Source organism: Anopheles ziemanni, chromosome 2, assembly GCF_943734765.1.
Source record: "Anopheles ziemanni chromosome 2, idAnoZiCoDA_A2_x.2, whole genome shotgun sequence".
In the NCBI taxonomy this organism is placed as follows: domain Eukaryota; kingdom Metazoa; phylum Arthropoda; class Insecta; order Diptera; family Culicidae; genus Anopheles; species Anopheles ziemanni.
Window position 1 is genome coordinate 26068493 of NC_080705.1, and position 18230 is coordinate 26086722.

Sequence of the window (18230 nt, forward strand, 5' to 3'; positions counted from 1 at the left end):
CGAGTGCTGGCAGGATGTTCGATGTTCGACACGGAAACAAACACCACAAACATTTACCACATCCACATTCCACACGTAACATTACACGATCTGCATTCGACGATCCTTACAAACATGTTAACACACTGCACTACTCGGTTAGTGGTGCTAGTATTCTTAAGACACGTTTTTCCCAACCATTTCACAACCATCAAACCTGATCGGAGAGAGAAGATCAAACAAACAAACGAGTCGTTCCACTTCACCACCCAGCGTGATCCAGTCCATGTGTTGTGCAACTCTCGGGTGATATCTTAGTAGATCACCAAAAAACAAACGGCTTTGCATCCAACCGAAATCAGACATTCTTTGGCAGTTCTATTTTGATACTTAGATCTAGCTTTAAGTGGACATTACACCTCCAAAACTTATTGGTCCCTTTTCTAACCACCACACGCAAAGGGAAGGGACTCTTTATTGGATGCACCGCTATATGGTAAGGCATTAAATAAGGCGCTCGTATCTTGATCATAGAAGAAGTAGAATACACCCACCCCGAATTCCCGATATAGAGCACTACAGTCATCGCAGCCGCGGCCACCACCACCGTGGACCGGGAATATCCAGTTGGCGGGGGGAATAAATAGTTTAAAAAAAGGGTATCCCATCCATCAAAGCAACACGCATGACAACCATCCATCATCGTAGGTTTACATGAAGCACCGAATTACCGAACAACCTCCCGCTTCCCTTTTGCTAGGAGATTGCATGAAAGAATATCGTTTAGAATTTAAATTACATTGAAACGTACAGTCAGATCGAAAATAATAAAGCATGAAACACTCATCGGCGAACACATACACACACACACACATATTGACAGGCGTGAAGTAAAAGTATAACGCAACGTTACTATCTTCTTATATCTGTAATATTATTTAATTACCTGTACATAATAAATATTGTAAGCTTTCGTCGTTTTTAGGAAATAATTCCAGTCTTTTATTTGCTCGATAACAGTGAAAATCAACAACACAATGATAACAGTCCAATTACGGGGTACACGAAATCTAATAACTTAAATGCCTCACGAAAGAAAAATTATGTTGGGTCCGTAGAGACCGTTATTTCCAATTTCTCTTTGCTGGGACATAATTGAAAGAACGCGACTTAAAAATCATAATAGGAGCTCTTTTGATAAACTCAGATAAACTGTCGTTGTTGCAATATAACTTGTCGAACAGTGGAAAACCGTAAAACTTCTGCATTAGATACTGAAGCGTAGAGGAAGTGAAACGTTCCCGTCCAGAAGAGACACGAATCTGCCATCAATTAATGAGTGATCACATCCATTAGTGATGTGAAAATAAGGAATCGGGACTCCTCTAAATTTTTGCAATCAATAATAATCTTTACTGTGGGATGGAGCAGCTCATGGAAGGTTTTAGATTGAGCTGCGGGAATTACACGAGATATAGAGAGAGAGTGACGATTTAAAAAATACCACCTCGAAATATTCCAGCAGCTCGATCTGGAACGGCTAATCCCAGTCGAGGGTTAACATAACATAATAAACCACACCAGGCCAGATCTCCCAACCATACGCCAAATGTTGAAGAAGATGGCCAAGTTACAAAAAAAAAAGAACATCGACCATCTCTTAATCGGTATCAAGCCACGATATATCGTTTGGAGTCTTAGCCAAAATCATAAGACACCTTACCTTGGATAGACCGTGCGCATAAAGAACTATTGTTGAACCCGCCACCACCATGCTCCCGCCGTCAAACAGATGGGACATCAGAAACTACATGGTGGAAGCTTCAGGGATCGTCCTCTACTTATGATCCACGTCGTGGCTGGATGTTTGAAACAAGAGTATCCTATAGAAGAGAGGTTCGTGGACTAAATAGAGGACTGCCTCTGAAACAGCGAGGTTTACTCAATGTTCCGTTAATAGAGTACAATGAACATTAAATCTAAGTAAACTTTCAAATACTCAAATATTCTTTTCGCATAGCGGATCATAGTTTTCTCAACCAATGTAACAGCAATCAGTACATGTTGGTCGGGAACATCTGAACGGAGCTGATGATAATCGCAGCTTTTGAAAGCGGCAAAAATTATAATCCATCCTCAAATTTCTAATGCCTTTGGGGCATGAATGACGTTTGTGAGAATGCATTCAATAGAAATCTGTCGTACAACCGAACATCAGTTTTCGAATAAGAGAACTGATACATGTTTGCAAGAGCAAAATTTCCATAGAACGGACAAAGAAAAGTCTATTAATCACGATGAGTAAGAGCTTTTACTTTGGTCTAATACATAAAGTGGCTTATGATATCCGAGAAATGGCCAATTGGAGTACCGTTTTGTCAACCATGAACATACTTCTCACACCGAGTTTGAGACATCAAACAACTGAAAACATCCTTGTTTAGATCCAGTCAAAAGTGTTCCTATTACAGTTCAAGCCCAGTCGCCTTTATCAACAACAAACTCAAAACTATCCACATTCCCAGCGTTAAATGAAACCATCTAAAAAACAATTCAAAATATAAATTAAACGATTCATTTGCTGTACAACGGGATTGGGGAAAGAAATCCTTTTTTGATTCTTCTGTTTGTGACCCCCTCTTGGCGTACGGTAGTTTTATAAAACTCACTTACCACCCTACTTCCTTGCCTGATCATAGTTTTGTATGTACCACTGTACCGTTTCCTTCATCGCAACGTCAAAGTCGGTGAACTGGAACTCGGGCAGATGTGTTCGCAGTTTCGCATTCGAGGCCGTCTTCCGAAGCTGACCATCGGCCTTGCTTGTGTCGAACTCGATTTTTCCCTTAAAGTCGAAAGCTTTTACAAGCGATTCCGCCAGCTGGGCGATGGATACTTCGGCCGATTCGTCCACAGAGAGGATGATCGGCTCGGGGCTGTCGTAATTTCGCAGCACCCAGATGAAGAGCTTGGCCAGATCGAGCGAGTAGATAAACTGCCGCAAGGGCTTTCCAGTGCCGTATACCGTGAATACTTTGTCTTCTTGGGGTGTCTGCGAATAAAGTGAAGCTTATGTTAGCCATTTGCAGCTTTAACGAAATGAGGAAAATATTAGTATACGCACCTCGGCATCCTTGACGTAAATAAGTTCATGCAAACGATGGATCATGCCAGGGATGACATGGCTTACGGAAGGCACGAAATTATCGTGCGGTCCAAACACGTTGCAAGGCACGACGGAAGTGAACATATCACCGTACTTTTGATTGTAGCCCCGGTTCAACACATCGATCATGCGTTTTGCGTAACTGTAGCCAAAGTTGGAATCATGTGGAGGTCCGTTATGAATCTAAAGGGAAGAGAAAACCATACATTGTAGGAATAAACCGGAACAAAACTTCGCCATACAAACCATTGTCTCGTCGATGGGATACGGTGTCTTATCGGGGAAAATGCAGGTCGATAGGCAGGACACCACTTTCTGCACGTGCGTTTCGTGGCTAGCGAGCAGCACGTTGTCATTGATGAGTATATTCTTTCGCAGGAAATCGATGTTGTTGCTCATGTTGTGAAATAACCCGCCGACCATAGCGGCCAAGTGCACCACGTGCGTTGGTTGATGTTGTTCGAACATTTTCCTCGTGGCCGCTAGATCGCTGGAAAAAAATCGAAAAACCAGGCGAGGGAGTGGTCAAGTCGATTCCTTTTTATCAACGGACATTTATTAGTGTTAAAAGCGTATCAGATGAGGTTTTTATTCGTACAGTAAACAAAGCAATGGAACACACTTGGAATTAGCATTTGTTGGGATGTTTATTGTTTTCAAGGTACCAAACATCATACAGCTCACCATACAGCTGCCTTTTTTCCAAGCCAAAGAATCAAGAATATTGAACAGCAAAAATAGTGGCTGGCATCATTTGAAAAAATCGCAAACCCAAACGATCGCCAAATGTAAATTAATCTACTATTTCAGTGCATTTATGAACGAACTTATAACGAACACTGACGAACGTTGACGTCTAACGACTTCTCTCACGAAACCAGCCCGTTGTTCCGAATGTTCTTTGGTTCAAACATGGCATAGGCTGATAAGAGTTTTGAATGATAATAGCACAGGAAAACGACATCGCTCAGAACAACTACTAACTTTATCAGCGTCCAAAAAAAAAACAGAGCATCATTAGAAAGAAACCTCAATCGGGCCAAACGGCAAAAAAAAAGAAATCTCGAGCAACTGCATCGGCTCGCGGTTTCTTAAGGCACCCCGAATATTACACTGGTTTCGCAAACAGCAAACACATGTATCGCTTATCAGTAAGTTCACTCGGGAACCGTTGGCCCTATCAGTGTAACTTGAACCCCATGGGGTGATTGCTTCCCATGGAAGGCATAATAAAGCATAGGATGCCAAAATGATATGTTAGCATACAAGCATTAGAATATGTTGAAGGGACGTATAAAATACAATGATCTACAAATAATCGTTGCACTTTGTACTGCGATGACCAAAGCAAGCAAACAGATAGATAACTAATATTGTAACTTTACTTAACTGCCCTCCAATGGGCAGCAGTTACAAATATTCCCTTTTCAGGCTAAAATATCCATTTGAACGAGTTGGCTATCAATTCAACGAAAAAATATTAGATTATAAAATAACGTATTTTGTTCAATCTATGCGCCTTTTGGGACAATGTTGTCGGGTACACGAACCGAGACAAAACAAGGGACTATAGTTGGATTTGATTCATCCGAACACGGTTCAAGTACATCAATTGTTCAATCTATGCGCCTTTTGGGACAATGTCGACGGGTACACGAACCGAGATGTAGACAAAACAAGGGACTATAGTTGGATTTGAACATGCGAACATGCGAAACATGCACATCAAGCATTGAAAATATGCAATGCAATTGGCTGGAAAAACTTGGTGTCAGTGCATGCAACGGCGATAGCGGAGGAGGCATGTTTTTCAACATGAACGGTACATGGTTCTTGCGAGGAATAGTGTCATTCATTGACCGTGTTAACCGATGTTAGTAAATACCGCGAATGGATAACGAGGTACACCGGCAAGTTGAAGAGTTACAGTTAAATAAAGGATGTAAAGCAATTTCACATTAAAAAGGATTATGCTCTAAATTTAAGGCATAACGAGTCTTTAACAGGTAGACATGATGTGCATGTAATAAATTATATTTCATATTGTTAGTTACGAATTTGGTGATTGCTGCCACCGGATTCGTTGCTACTAAATATGCGAAATATATTCCTGTTAATCAAGGGGAGTATCCTAAAGTTAATGATCACACGTAAATTTCACGAGATAGAATTTATGGAATGATCGTTGATATTAAGGATGGGCTGTTCCTATAGGATGCCTGATAGTAACGGCGATTATAAATTGATTTCTAAACACTAACCGTGAGAGAACGATTAGGCTTGAAATGGAATACAAAACAGTTTAGCGAAAATAGTGCTTCTGTTGAGATAAGAAGACTGGAGGCAAAGATGAACTGACCACAGTATCTTGCCTGACCAACAAGATCATGACTATACAAGTAGGAAACAAGTTGAGATAACCCGTCAATGTAGTATAATGTTATTGTGAGGTTGAGATTTCGCACTGGTTTGGTTCACTGGGATCCGTGCGATTCATTGCCCGTTTGACGAAGTTTGTGGTAAACCACTTTTCATCATGTTTAATAACTATTGAAAAACAAAAACTTGTACACGTGTGCAACCGATGACGTCGCAGTTGTGCAAAACTTACGTGAGATCGGCGTCCTTTGATCCAGCGAATATCCATCGTTCGTTTTCCGGTTTCTGTGCGCTGATAACTGTTTCAATAGCTTTTCCTATTAAACCGGTGCCACCGGTGACTAGCACTACTTTGCTCATTTCTGGGAGTTAACACCAGGCAAAGCAATTTAATACTGTAAATAGCACACTTGATTTCGATGTTTATATCTTCTACTGTTGGCAGTAGTGTTGGCAGAATCGGGATTCGGAAGATTCGAAGATTCGATCCCTAGACGGATTCTAAAGATTCGAATCCCATTTGACGGATTCTAAAGATTCGAATCCCATCTGACAGATTCTAAAGATTTGGATCCCAATGATTGATTGTACAATTGTTAAAGTAACAAATAATATGAAAAATCGGTAAATTTGGTAGGCACGCATGATATGACGGATTGGGACTCGGATTCAAAGATCCGGATCTCAGAATGGATTTGAATCGAAAGATTCGAATCCATGTAGGGATTCAGTTTCCTCATCACTTTATTAGTGATTCGTCAACTCGACTATTTTATTGCAAAATCATTTTTTACCATGCAGCAGTACGGCAAATGTGTGCTTCGTAGGCAATGTGCAGTAATTTATGAAATGACCGTTATATCACATATTGAGTAAAGTAGCAAAGGATATGTTTAAATTGTAATCATAAACAGAGCTGTCATAAGACGAGATTTTTTTTAAATTGTTATCATATGTTATCATGCAAGATAAGCCGCACTTCAATTGAATGATGGAATGTTCTCCTAGCCTCTAGGTCAACGTTCACGATTGTGATCTCTAACTCACCAGTTTATTTAAGGAATTTTTGGTCCTGCTTAAATTATAACACAGCACAGTATATGCCGTATGTTCCATCGCGGTCAATTGATAGTGCTGTTCTTACTGACCGATTTTACCACGATGAAGCAATGCGACTACCTCAAGAACAAATAATTTGGGAAGCATCGGGTTTCACTATCTGGTATTTTTGTTTTAGATTATCTTGAGCCAGTCCATTAAACCATCAAGTATAAATAGAATGACTCTCCACATATCAACGGGATATTTGTATGATTTCGGAGTGGTTCTTCTATATACAGTCTAAATTTAGTTACGCTAATTTGCACGATTTGTTCCGAATGAAAGAAAAACATCAACAAGACAAAATACTCTAGCAACACGTGATAAATCTTTTATTTGACGGTTATAGAAATATGGTAATCAGTTGCTAATGTGCGTTATCGACAATCAACAGAAAATAAAGCCATAAATTGACCAAAACCTTATTGAGCCTTTTACCTGTATATTAACATGAGCAAATCTACATGAAACATGAACAATGAATGAGTAAACTTCACCTAACATACTAGAATACAGACCGGTAGCCTCAAACAACGAATGTAAAAATACCCGAGAACACATACGGATTGTTCATCCCTATGCTTATTTTGTAACGTACGTGAAAGTGAAAAGCAAATAATTTACACTTAAAAAAGTGCCCTAAACCTTGCGCTAATACTAGTCCTTTTTCATAGCCTCTTGTAGCAGTCGTTCTTCGCGCTTCGCATTGGCCTTTCTCTGCTTCGCTATCATTACGCCTACGCCGTACAGTGCTATCCACAAAACGTACCCGATAAAGTATACCGAGCTATAGTAGTACCAAATTTTGTCGACGGTCAAAAGCAGAAAAGCAATCCCCAAGTACGAGAACGCGAAGAACTTTGAGATCCAACACAGAACATTTAATACCATCCGACGCTGGCCGGTTGCATCCTTGATGAACAATTTTACGTAAAGATCTTCGATGGGAAGATAAAATGGTGCTCCGCAGATGCAAAAATAGTAACCAGCGTACACGCCGTGCCATATGGCGCTAACGGCCAGAGTGACCAGTGTGCGATACTTCTTGCTAGGGAACCGTTTGTACACGTACATCGCCATCCAGTACTGTACACACATGTTCCAATACTTCATAGCCTCACGGAATGTCCAGCAGCGTTCAGTATTTATCACATCGATATTGCGAACAGCCTCAAAGTCATATTCCAGCGACGATTCGCTGTCCACTAGGGCGGTGTAATCTTCCTTGCTTGGACCATGGCCCGGTTTGTTGACGAAAACGGTGGGATACGCGCCAACCCCTGCCATTGTACAAACGCACTCACTGAGCAGGATACCCGTGTAAATACGCATTCGGAAAATGAAGAATGTCGGCCAAACGTACATCAGTCGGTAGATGAACGAGCGTTCCTCGTAGAACTCGTTTTCCATGGCATACTGCAAGCAAAAGGATTAGCAGGGTTAAATGACAAGCAAACGAAGGGATAAACACTGCAGAGGCTTCACCCGTTCGGATTACCTGAAGCGGCCAAATGTACGACACTAGAAGAAACAGTCCCGCGTAGAGGGGGATAACCTTCAGCTTTTCCACCGTCGCCCCAATGCAGTCCGCTTTACCACTGAACGGTAGGTAAATAGCATCACGGTACGTTTTGAATGTTATGTATGGCCCCGTTAGCACTCCGACATAGTTAAAGCTGTAGTGGAAGATATCCAGCATGTCCAACTTCAGGAGGGCACGATCGACTTCATGCAAAGTCGGAACGGGAGGTTGGTCCCCATTGGCCGCCTTTTTTCTTTTTTCCTCTACGTCCTTCGACTTTGTGGCTGCATTATTTACTTCGAACGCCAACCCAACGAGTTTCAGGGTAAGAATCATCTGTATCATATTTGTGTGTCCCGGTGGCGTATCGTAGCCCAGAAAGGCTAATGAACGGAAGAAAAATAAATAACCGAACATGAACCCGAAACAGGCCAGATGACAAATCCTAGAAATGAAGAAAAATAATCCCTCTATCAAAGTCGAGCATGGTTCGAGCGATTTTTTGTCACGCTTACCTCGGGCTAGCATAGATTATCAGCAGTGCACTGACGAGATAACAGAAAAGCATGTGCAGCATGTGGAACCCGCTCACCGACAGCACCACCAACAGTCCAACGGCGGTTCCGACCAGCTTCTTCTGCTCTGGATCGGAAAATTTCCGATAAAACTGTCCAAATCCGATACATGCTGCCAACAGCACCAGGTAGATGATATCGTCCTTCATCGCGTGTGTCCACACTTCGAGGCGCAACTAGAGAGTAATGTCCGCCGCAGAATGTTCACTTCGAATTTCAAAACAAATTCACCGCTTCATTGATTACGTAAAGCGTGGGCAGTCGATGGTCTGATCGAGAACTAAGTCGAACCAGACGGTGCACGGCCGAAAGTGGTTATCAACAAAATGCACGGACCAAAGTTGAATGCTCTTTTCCACATGGGGGTGCACAGCACGACAAAACATAAACAAAACTGTACGAAATTTAGAACTGAGCTGTTTTAGTACAACCCGTGCGCTTTTGCTGAAGAGGTTCTCATTCTAAAAAAATACGAAAATTAAGATACAAAGAACAACTGTTTTGTACGATAAAGTGCGATTATTTTTCACGAACAGACTTAAAATAGCTTTTTTATATAAACTATAAATATTTTAACACAACGGGTCTTTTAAAATGACAGCTCCGATTAGACCTACCCCAAGCCGAAATTACGCCTACCTTCGAAGCGTCACCAGCAACAAGGTTACTAGAACAAATGTTATAGCTACCGTGGTCAGCAACGTAAAAGCTGTCATTTGGAGGAAAAAAACAAATTCACAAAACGAGTCATACAAAGCGATGGGAAAATCGACTCCCATCAAACTCTGACAAATTTTGGAGTTGGCTCCGGAACCGGTTCCGAACTAACTGCTCCAAACTAATCGCTTCGGAGCCGGGTCTGAACAAACTAACTAATCTCTTCGATTCTTTCACTAGAGTAGATCATGCGACTAAAAAAAGGGGGTCCCGTAAGATGAGATTCGAATCTTTGGAATCCGTCAAATGGGATTCAAATCTATGGAATCCCTCTAGGGAGCGAATCTTCAACACTTCCAAATCCCGATTCTGCCAACACTAGCTCCTTCACGCAGAGTGGGAAAGCAGCAGAGCTGGAATAGCAACGTAAGTAACCAGCAGCTATGCGGACATCGTTGCCGCGGTAGGTTGCAAAGTTACAGTCGAATCGACAAAGGAAACGCTTGCATTTTAGATATCGGCCCTCAGGTGGTCTCGCCTCGCCACAGAAAGTGCATCCCTAGCGCGTGCAGTGACGGTGAACGGTTATGGTAGACGCGTCGTCGTGTCGTGTGTTCCAGGTTTTCCATCGTACGCTTACGCGTTTGGTGTAATAATGCCATAGCATTCCTTTTAGCCGTGTCGTGAAGACGATTAGTCAGCAGTCATCCGAATTCGCCATCAAAGTAGGTGCTTGTGTATTTTGTGTACGCATTCCCCACCCCCCAAACCGCTGGGTGGGTGCAGTGAGGAAGGAAGAATGGTATGCTTGTGTTCCAAGTGCCAAGTGCTGTGTCTCTGGGCGGATGTGTGCATTCGACACGCGAAACAAGATTCCCGACCCCGAATGCCAGCAACGGTGTTCCGCGCGCCCCGCGGGCCATAGGTCATTCTCGTTCCGTGTGGAGCCTGCTCCGCTGGACTGAACCAGTTTAGAAATGGTTACTGCCAACAAGAGGTAGCTGGCCGAGTGCGCCACCATGCCAATTATCATCAACGCATAATCATAATATTGGCAACATGTTTTCCGTGTAGTAGCCGCCACATGCTCCTTGCAAACATTTTGAATGTGTCTTGAAGTTATCTTTGAAGCAAAAAGCTGCACAAAGCGATCCAGCTTGCCAGCACCACCATTTGCGTAGCCGTCCCCGCACAACGCGGGAGGCTTCTCGCACACAACGGTACATCGCATCCGAACGTCGGCAGGCGCAAGAGCTGGTGCACTTTTTTGCATATCGAGTGAAACCGAAACGCACCACCTATTGCGGAAGAAAGTGTGTTGCACGGTGCTTGTGTTTGTGTGTGTGTGTCTACATTGTGTGCTGGCGTGTTTTTGTGCTGTGGTTGTTGTTGTTGTTGTTGTTGTTGGTTGTGTTGTCTACACAATCGTGTCCGCGCGAAACACCTTCGCCCGCCCGCCCGTCCGTGAAGTAACGTCTGCGAACGTCCGAGAATGCAGTAAAATAAACAATCGAGGTTTGTATTTCCTTCTTGTATTCTGAGCTTTAACTTCCTTTGTGTTCGTCGTGTACGGGTGGGGTAGGTGGGTTGGATGTCGTGTGTTGTGTTGCATCCTGAATGCATTCCATCCGCTTATCACAAGGGGTTTGCGGAACGACCACTAATGCACACACGACTGGTTGCGGGTGGTTGCTGTGGGCGACGGATTATCGTTCCATTCAAAAGATGCTGTTAACTATGATTAACCCGGCATATAAAAGATTCGTCGAATGAATCAACAGTAAGTACCACCACCAGTAATGCTCCACTCGCCAGCAGTGGGTCAGCACGATGCTGGTCGGAATCGGAGTTCGACTTGTTGAATCGAGACGGTTTTTCTTTTTAGCATGGCCCCTACCAAACGGTACTGTGGTACGAAAACCAACGGGTAGCATCATTAGTAAAGCGTACATATTGGGCAACATCGAGCTCGGAGCATGCACAGTTGCCGTCTCACAAATCGCACACTTTTCCATTGCGGGGTAGCCAAAATCCCAGTTCCAGACCTCCAGGGGGAGGCCCAGCGCTTCCCCTAGGAGACAGCAAAAGGTGGAGAAAACAGGGCTAGAGAAATGGATGGTCCTCACTCCTCGATTCCCACTCCCCCCGGGCCAGGACCGGTTCGGATGGTGTGAAAAAGCGGTAGTTTTTTTTTGTTGTTGTTGCGGAATCTCCCTTCCTAGCCCAGCGGCCTAGGGGGGGAAGCAATATCATACGGAAGATACCAGAGGAGAAGCAAATTAGCGTGGCGCAGGAAGAAACGCGAGAGAAAGAGACGCCCAGCAATCGTCGAAGAGAAATGATTGACTGGAAAAATGTTGATGATGGGTACTGCGCGAAGAACAGCCTCAGCAGCAGCTGCGGCTTCGCGAACCGCGTTTAAATGAAACAATGCGAAAGAGAAATGAAAAATGAGCTACGAACACAGGCGGTGGCAGCACAAGATACGGTTAAGCAACAAGCAGATGGGAAACTGAAGAAGAAGAAAAGGTGGAACCGGCGTGAAGACAGAACTGTAAACCATCGATGGGGGAATGAAACAGGCCAGGAGAGTTTTCTTCTGGATCCCGTGGACTGATAGCCACCACAGTGGCTCACTGGGCGGACAAACGGGCTTAAAATATATTCCAGTAATTTTAGTAAAGTTTACCTTAAGAAAATCTTCTCAGTTTCATAAGAAAACTTGACAACTTCTTCAAGATAAATGTTTGGTCTTGTGCAATCGTTCATGGAAAACGCAAAACTCCTCCAAAAGCCGCTCGGTTAGCCACTGTGCACCGCCCATCCCAGATGCACCGGGTGTGGGGATGCACATCTCGTATCGATGTGTGCGTTTTTGTTTAGGCATCTGGAATGCACCGGAACAGATACGGTGCAAAACGAACGACTAACGTCGCAAGCGTGGGGCGAAAATCGAAACAATTGCGATGAAAATTCATTTTCTTTGGACCTTTAAGGTGGTATCGAAAGAATGCATCATCGGGTGTATCGGGTGTACGAACGGTGGAGGTGTCCAGAGCATGTGGCACAATAGAGATGAGTGAGATGGAAATCAAATCGGCACCGAAGAGGACAGAACGTCTCTGAACGATGCAATGAATCGTACACTGGCCGGTTCCCGGTTGTCGCGATTCCGCATTTCTATGCGTAAGTCTCTACTGGTGAGGGTGTGTGTGTGTGTGCCTTTAAACCTACGAGAATGGATGGCTGTCCAACGCACGCTTCGTACACAACAACGTCCAAAGTGGGGACACCCCGGAACATCTCTCCTCCAAAACCTCAACACATCCATACCCCAACCCGTCCAGGCGGACTGGAATGGAATTCACGATGTGGCCTCCACCCCTGGCCCAAAACATTTCATTCCCGAAACCCGTTGCTTTTGGCGTTTCGCGCGTCTAAAACCCGAACCTCCACCCCCTTTATTATTATGTTTCGCGGGTGGATACCGTTCGAACCACGAACGGTCGACAATTTTAGTCCCCTTTCTCGGCCTCTCTTCCTGCTTCCAGTCCTTTCCCTTGGCATTCATTGTTACGTATCTGAAATCGCTGAACAGAATCGATACGAGTGATGGATCTGTCCAACGTGGGGGAAGATGGAACCAGTGGAGTAGAAACCCAACCCGAGGCATTAAGGCTCACGAATACGAATATTACCCGAGCATATGTATGCTCAGGAAAACAAACAGAGATGAGAGAATTCAACAGAGAGATAGCTGGTGAGCGATCGAGCGAGATACAAGAATGGGGGATGCTGGCTCCGTTTTTGATGAAAACCAGCTGCCAACAACAGGTTAGCGCCACCCCCTTCTCCCCCACCCCACACATGACGATGTTCCGGTTGGTTGGTTTGGTTTGGGAAAAGCCTTTCCTTCGACATTGAACCAACTTGTGTAGGCAGACAAAGGTCCCAGGGCCTTGAAAATGGGACTTTGATGGCAAATATTTTCAGCACAAAATTTCACCAAAGCGGTAGTCCTGGGTTGAGATTGGAAAATGCTTCTCCATGCCATGGGTTTATGAAAATGATCGATATTATTGTTTATGGGTGAGATAAGCAGATCCATTTTTGGGAGCTCTTTTCAGAATGCCGCACTTCGTTTAAAACAGACCTGAAAACTCGATGGCCGATGGGAAAAAAACTGAAAAGGTTCACATTTTTGATACCACTTGAAAGAAGGAAAAATGAACATTAATCTGTCTGGGAAGCATCGAGAAGATTCCCAAAAATCTCGCTCCGGATGGGGCAAGGGTGCTCGTCAGCTGCTTTTTCGTACTCACCAGCGTTCGTTACTTCATGCGTCGGAATATTATCAGCGACCAGAGTGTGACGTAAACGCTCGAAATTAATCCGGTGAACGCAAGCTGAAATGGGGAAAATAAAAAAATAAAACACCCATGACACACAGGGGAAGGTTATTACGGCAAAAACATAATTCCCCATCAAACAACAGCGATTACGATGCGAATGAGGCGAGAAAGGAGAACATCATCATGTACGCGGTGGGAATTGGCATCCCGTGGGCCGTGTCCCCGTGACCCGATCGGAGCGGAGGACGAAGTTGGTCAAATAGTTGCTTCCTGATTAGCCGCACCCCTGCACACAAAAATCGACTCGGGTCAATTGGTACCGCAGCCGTCCCGCTGGACACAGGGGTTCGTTAAGTTGGCAATCCCTGGTGGGTGGAGGTGGGTGGTCAACATTGTTTTACAACATTGGTGCGCCCTTGTGAAGTTTTGCTGCATAACCGCAACACTCAAACACATCCCCTGACGGGCGACTGGAGAACTGGGAAGGTCGCGCATGGCGCGTTTAATTGAAAAATGTTTTCATTGTCAACGCCGGCGACGAGGTGTTTTCTCTCCCGCGCGGGCAATTTGAAGGTGGACGCTTTCTACGCCAAATCCGTTGCGCTGACGGAGCACACACACACACGCACACGCTTGTGTGGCGCAATTTCACGCCCCAACATCACGACTCGCGGATGCTCACATAATCGTCTAACGGGGAAACGACGGGCTTGTTTTCCCTCACCACCTATCCTGTTGTGGTTGTTGCGTTCACGCGACGTACAGCGACGCTATATTCAACGAAATAAAATAATGATGGACTGTTTCGGAAGGTAAAAAATCCTGCCACGAGTTCGAGAGCCGGTGAGGGAAAAAGGGGTTTTTGCTGCATGGCAACTTGGCGTTGTGCACGTCTTGGCCGGCGGGGCCCATGCTGATGATGTTGATGATGACGCAGGTCTCCTCCGCTGAAGATCGCGTTATTACATCTTTCACTACTTTCTCCCGCCCGGTGTGCCGGCGAAGAAAAGGACAGCAGAAAGTCGATATAAAGCGCGAAGGCTATGACGCGTGGAGAAAGAGATAAATGGAGTGAAAAATTGTGTTGGGGGTGGGGAGGGTGTGCAGGCCCATTTCTTCATCTTCCAGTTTATCGTGCATTTTTTGTGCCTATTTCTTTTTGTCCTACCTTAGTGTCATCTTATTGCGCTACCAGGCTCGTGTGTGTGTCTTTCGGTGGCATTTCGTTTCCTTTCTTTTCACAACGTCACGAGTTCCGAGATGGTCTCCCTCAGAGGGTTTATTTGCAACAAATTTCCGCGCTCCATCGATGCTCAAAATTGCTGCTGATGGCAGTTTCTTGAGGCGTTCGTGCTCGCGAAGATACTTGTTATGGCTTTTAACTCCAACATCCGACAATTATCAACGGGAAAGGACCATCGACCCTACCGATGACTCGTTGGGAGTGTCCAACGGTGCTTTGATTGATGCTAGATAGATGATTGTTTAAAATAAAATATAAATCAGGGTTTTGGATTTTACGTAATCCATCTTGGCCATCGCAATCCATAAAGGTTCTTCTAGGGCCTGCTTACATAAACTAATATTAAAAAGCCTGAAATAAGAGTAAAATGTATGGTAGGTCTTCTTCGTGGTTGTATGCCTTTTAACATCACATCTCAAAAGTGTAATGGTCCAGGTATTTGAAATTTAAATTTGATCCAAGTTATACATCTTGTGTTTCGATGCATATCCCTTTTGCCCAGCCGCAACACCACTGTGCGAGCGTGTTTTTACAACAGTTGCCCACCTACTAGGTGTCAAACTACGGGTTGTTTTGGTCCAAAACCATGCGCACAGTAGTAGGCCTTGTCGGTAAACTTGATTGCAGCACACGTGAGGAAAAGAAAGTGGTTGAAAATGAACCACGAAATGGAATAAAACTCATCCCATCCGAAGGGCTGCTGAGAACATTTTACAACCATCAATCCTGGCAGGTAAACATTTTGCAAAACCGAATAACCTTGCTAATGATCGCAAAGAAAGGCCCGGAGGGCAGGGTTGATGTAGGATGCAGCCGCAACAGGTAGATTGATCCCTTGCGTTACGAATCGTCCGCCGAAAGCATGGATTACATTCTAGAAGGAAGTGGAATTTCCCTACCCCGGGTACACCATAGAGCGTGGGATGCACTAGGAATGAACCGCCCGGCGATTTTATGCGAAGGATTTAAACCTTGAGAGACTGATGGTTGTGCATGATTGTATGAACGGCCGGCCGAGAGGACGTGAGAGAAGCTCGATTTGTTGTAACCGGCCGAGAGAGAGTTTGCTCTCGAGGATTAACAGCAGGGATCGGACTGCGCCCGGTTGCATTGTATCGAAGGCCAGTGCAGCATCTCTGTTCGACATAAACCCACCGAGATGCAACCGGGCTGAGTAAAACGGGTCAGGAACCGGGCACAATTTAAATCCATTTGCTTCAATTTAGTAAGGCGTTGCAGTAGGCTGGGTAGACATATTCCAAATACACATTCCTAGCGGAAAAAAGGGCGTCTGAATCAAAGAGTCCAAAGGTTCCAAATGGCTTTTGTTTGCTTCGAAGCCGGGACAAACACTTTTCTATCGCCGGATGATTTGTGGGGAGATTTGTTGATTTGACCAAAGGTTAACAGTGTGTGATCCTACCAAGAAACCCGGAAGCCAACGCGTTCATGACCTCGACCCGATCGTTTCACGCAGTTGAACGTCCGCTTGGCGAAGGGTTTTCCCCCTAAAAAATGGTTCGTTCGAGCATTTGGTGCCTCAAGTGTCCGATAACTCATACATGTGTTTTTCTTTTTTCTTCTTTTTTACAGTCTAAAAATGGCCCTAACTGATGCCACTTATTGCGGAATTCAAACAGCAACAGTCGTGCCGGAAGTAGCGGTTGGAAAATTGGGCCCCTCGAAGTACTTGAAGAAACCGTTTGACCGCAGCGTCAGTTTGCCTCCTGATCAAATCCGGCTGGCACAAAACCCCCCGAGGAGCACCCTCTTCAAAGTCGATCGACTCCCGCACGAAACCGTTAGCGCGAAAGGAGACAAAATAAGCAACAAAGAATACAATCGTGCACAATTCTGTCCACTGGACGACCGAGACCGTAACCGAACGTCGCTGGAATTCGTTTAGTTTTAACCTTCGTGACGCGCCACACGGTGGCCACACCACAGCAAGTGCCACAAATTGCAGTTTCGATGCAAAATTGCAAACCTCACCTGTAGGGATCGACCGTCACGACCGAGCGGGGGCTGTGGCGCACTTCCTTCGCGGTGGAATGTGCAAGTGAATGCGATAAAAGCACCCACTAGGGCCCCACGGACACTCACACAGACACACATCGCGTAAGATGTGTTGTTCTGAAGGAAAGACGAAACCTGTTCCTTCGTGTGACCTGACGCGGGCCATTTGGCTGAGGAATTGGCTGCGCAAACTGGCGGAGGAGGGGTAGAAGAAAAACCTGTACAGCCTCCCCCGTCGGGGTGGAGATGATTACGTTCGATTTTCTCCACCGAGGGTGGTTAGAAGCAGGGAGTGTGTTATTTTTTTGTTTAGAGTCGTGTGTTGTGTTGGAGGACTAGAAAGGGATGCTAGTTTCCAGAGACCCTTTGGAATGAGGCTTGTGACGCGTGGGGCCCGCTTTGTTAATGCAAAAAAAACCTGACGTTTTTTGCTCTTCCACCAGCTCAGGTGGAATGTCGCATATTTATACATTAACCTTCTATTTTTCCTCTTCCTCTATTGTAGGTCTCCTCCAGTTCTAATACCGATTCTGCTGTTGCCACCGATGGAAATGAAGTGAATGAAAAGAAAAACATAAAAATAGGACTGTGTGTGCATCTCAACCGGAGATTGTTTTCCAATTACCTTTTCCTACCTTGTCGATAAACGTCGATCACCGGCTGAATCGGATGTCGCTACCAGTGGCGGTCGAGGATTGAGTGGAGCATATTGATAACACCCCGTAACAAGGCATGTGTCGGTCCGTGCAGTAGCGAAGGTGAAGCAACATCTTAACCTTATTCGCAACGCAAGAAAGAATTGGTGTGGTGAGAAAACTACGGGACAACTTCCTCCCGATGATTTCAAAAAGGGGTGGATAAGTGCTGTGTGGCCCCGAGAGGCGACAATGTGTAGTCCCAGGGTGGGGGCACGGTGTTCCGCTGGCGATGCATTTCCGGCATCCTACTGGCCGCAACTACGGCACGGGATGATGGCTCGCGTAGTGTAATACAGCTGGAAATAGTGGTGTGTTTTGAAGTCCGGAGTTTTCACCTTCATCCCGAGCGAAGACATACGCCCCATGAGAGGAAAAATCAAACCGATGGCGGGGAAAGTATAGAGTGCTTGCAAAGTCCATCAACGAAAGCGAGCCCCCCGGGGGGTGGTGAGGAAGCAAAAACAGCAACAACAAAAAAAAAAAGGAGTGAAAAAGATCGAACGAAGTCGCCGGTGGTGTGTGTGTACTTTGTGTTGGAAAAG

At 44.9% G+C, this 18230-nt stretch overlaps 2 protein-coding genes across 2 annotated transcripts; both read right to left on the minus strand.

Annotated features, from left to right (window-relative positions):
- Positions 1–2612: 2612 nt before the first annotated feature.
- On the minus strand, positions 2613–5954 carry LOC131281008 (probable GDP-L-fucose synthase). Its single transcript, XM_058310261.1, has 4 exons — positions 5757–5954; positions 3392–3635; positions 3104–3328; positions 2613–3031 (listed from the first exon to the last, which is right to left on the minus strand). The coding sequence occupies exons 1-4, from the start codon at positions 5882–5884 to the stop codon at positions 2657–2659; spliced, it is 972 nt and encodes a 323-aa protein (XP_058166244.1). The 5' UTR covers positions 5885–5954; the 3' UTR covers positions 2613–2656.
- Positions 5955–6941: 987 nt separating this feature from the next.
- Positions 6942–9004, minus strand: LOC131289887 (lysophospholipid acyltransferase 7). The gene is made up of 3 exons (XM_058319230.1): positions 8663–9004; positions 8124–8592; positions 6942–8041 (listed from the first exon to the last, which is right to left on the minus strand). Exons 1-3 carry the CDS (start codon positions 8869–8871, stop codon positions 7283–7285), a joined length of 1437 nt encoding a protein of 478 aa, XP_058175213.1. The 5' UTR covers positions 8872–9004; the 3' UTR covers positions 6942–7282.
- Between the last annotated feature and the right edge of the window lie 9226 nt (positions 9005–18230).

Excerpts from the sequence above, each read along its gene's own strand:
- LOC131281008 (XM_058310261.1), bottom strand. The coding sequence starts at position 5,884 with ATGAGCAAAGTAGTGCTAGTCACCGGTGGCACCGGTTTAATAGGAAAA. Across the intron at positions 3,329-3,391 it reads ATCCCATCGACGAGACAATG|ATTCATAACGGACCTCCACA; the intron begins GTTTGTATGGCG and ends TCTTCCCTTTAG. Across the intron at positions 3,032-3,103 it reads TTTACGTCAAGGATGCCGAG|ACACCCCAAGAAGACAAAGT; the intron begins GTGCGTATACTA and ends CTTTATTCGCAG.
- LOC131289887 (XM_058319230.1), bottom strand. The coding sequence starts at position 8,871 with ATGAAGGACGATATCATCTACCTGGTGCTGTTGGCAGCATGTATCGGA. Across the intron at positions 8,593-8,662 it reads ATAATCTATGCTAGCCCGAG|GATTTGTCATCTGGCCTGTT; the intron begins GTAAGCGTGACA and ends CTTCATTTCTAG. Across the intron at positions 8,042-8,123 it reads CGTACATTTGGCCGCTTCAG|TATGCCATGGAAAACGAGTT; the intron begins GTAATCCGAACG and ends TTTTGCTTGCAG.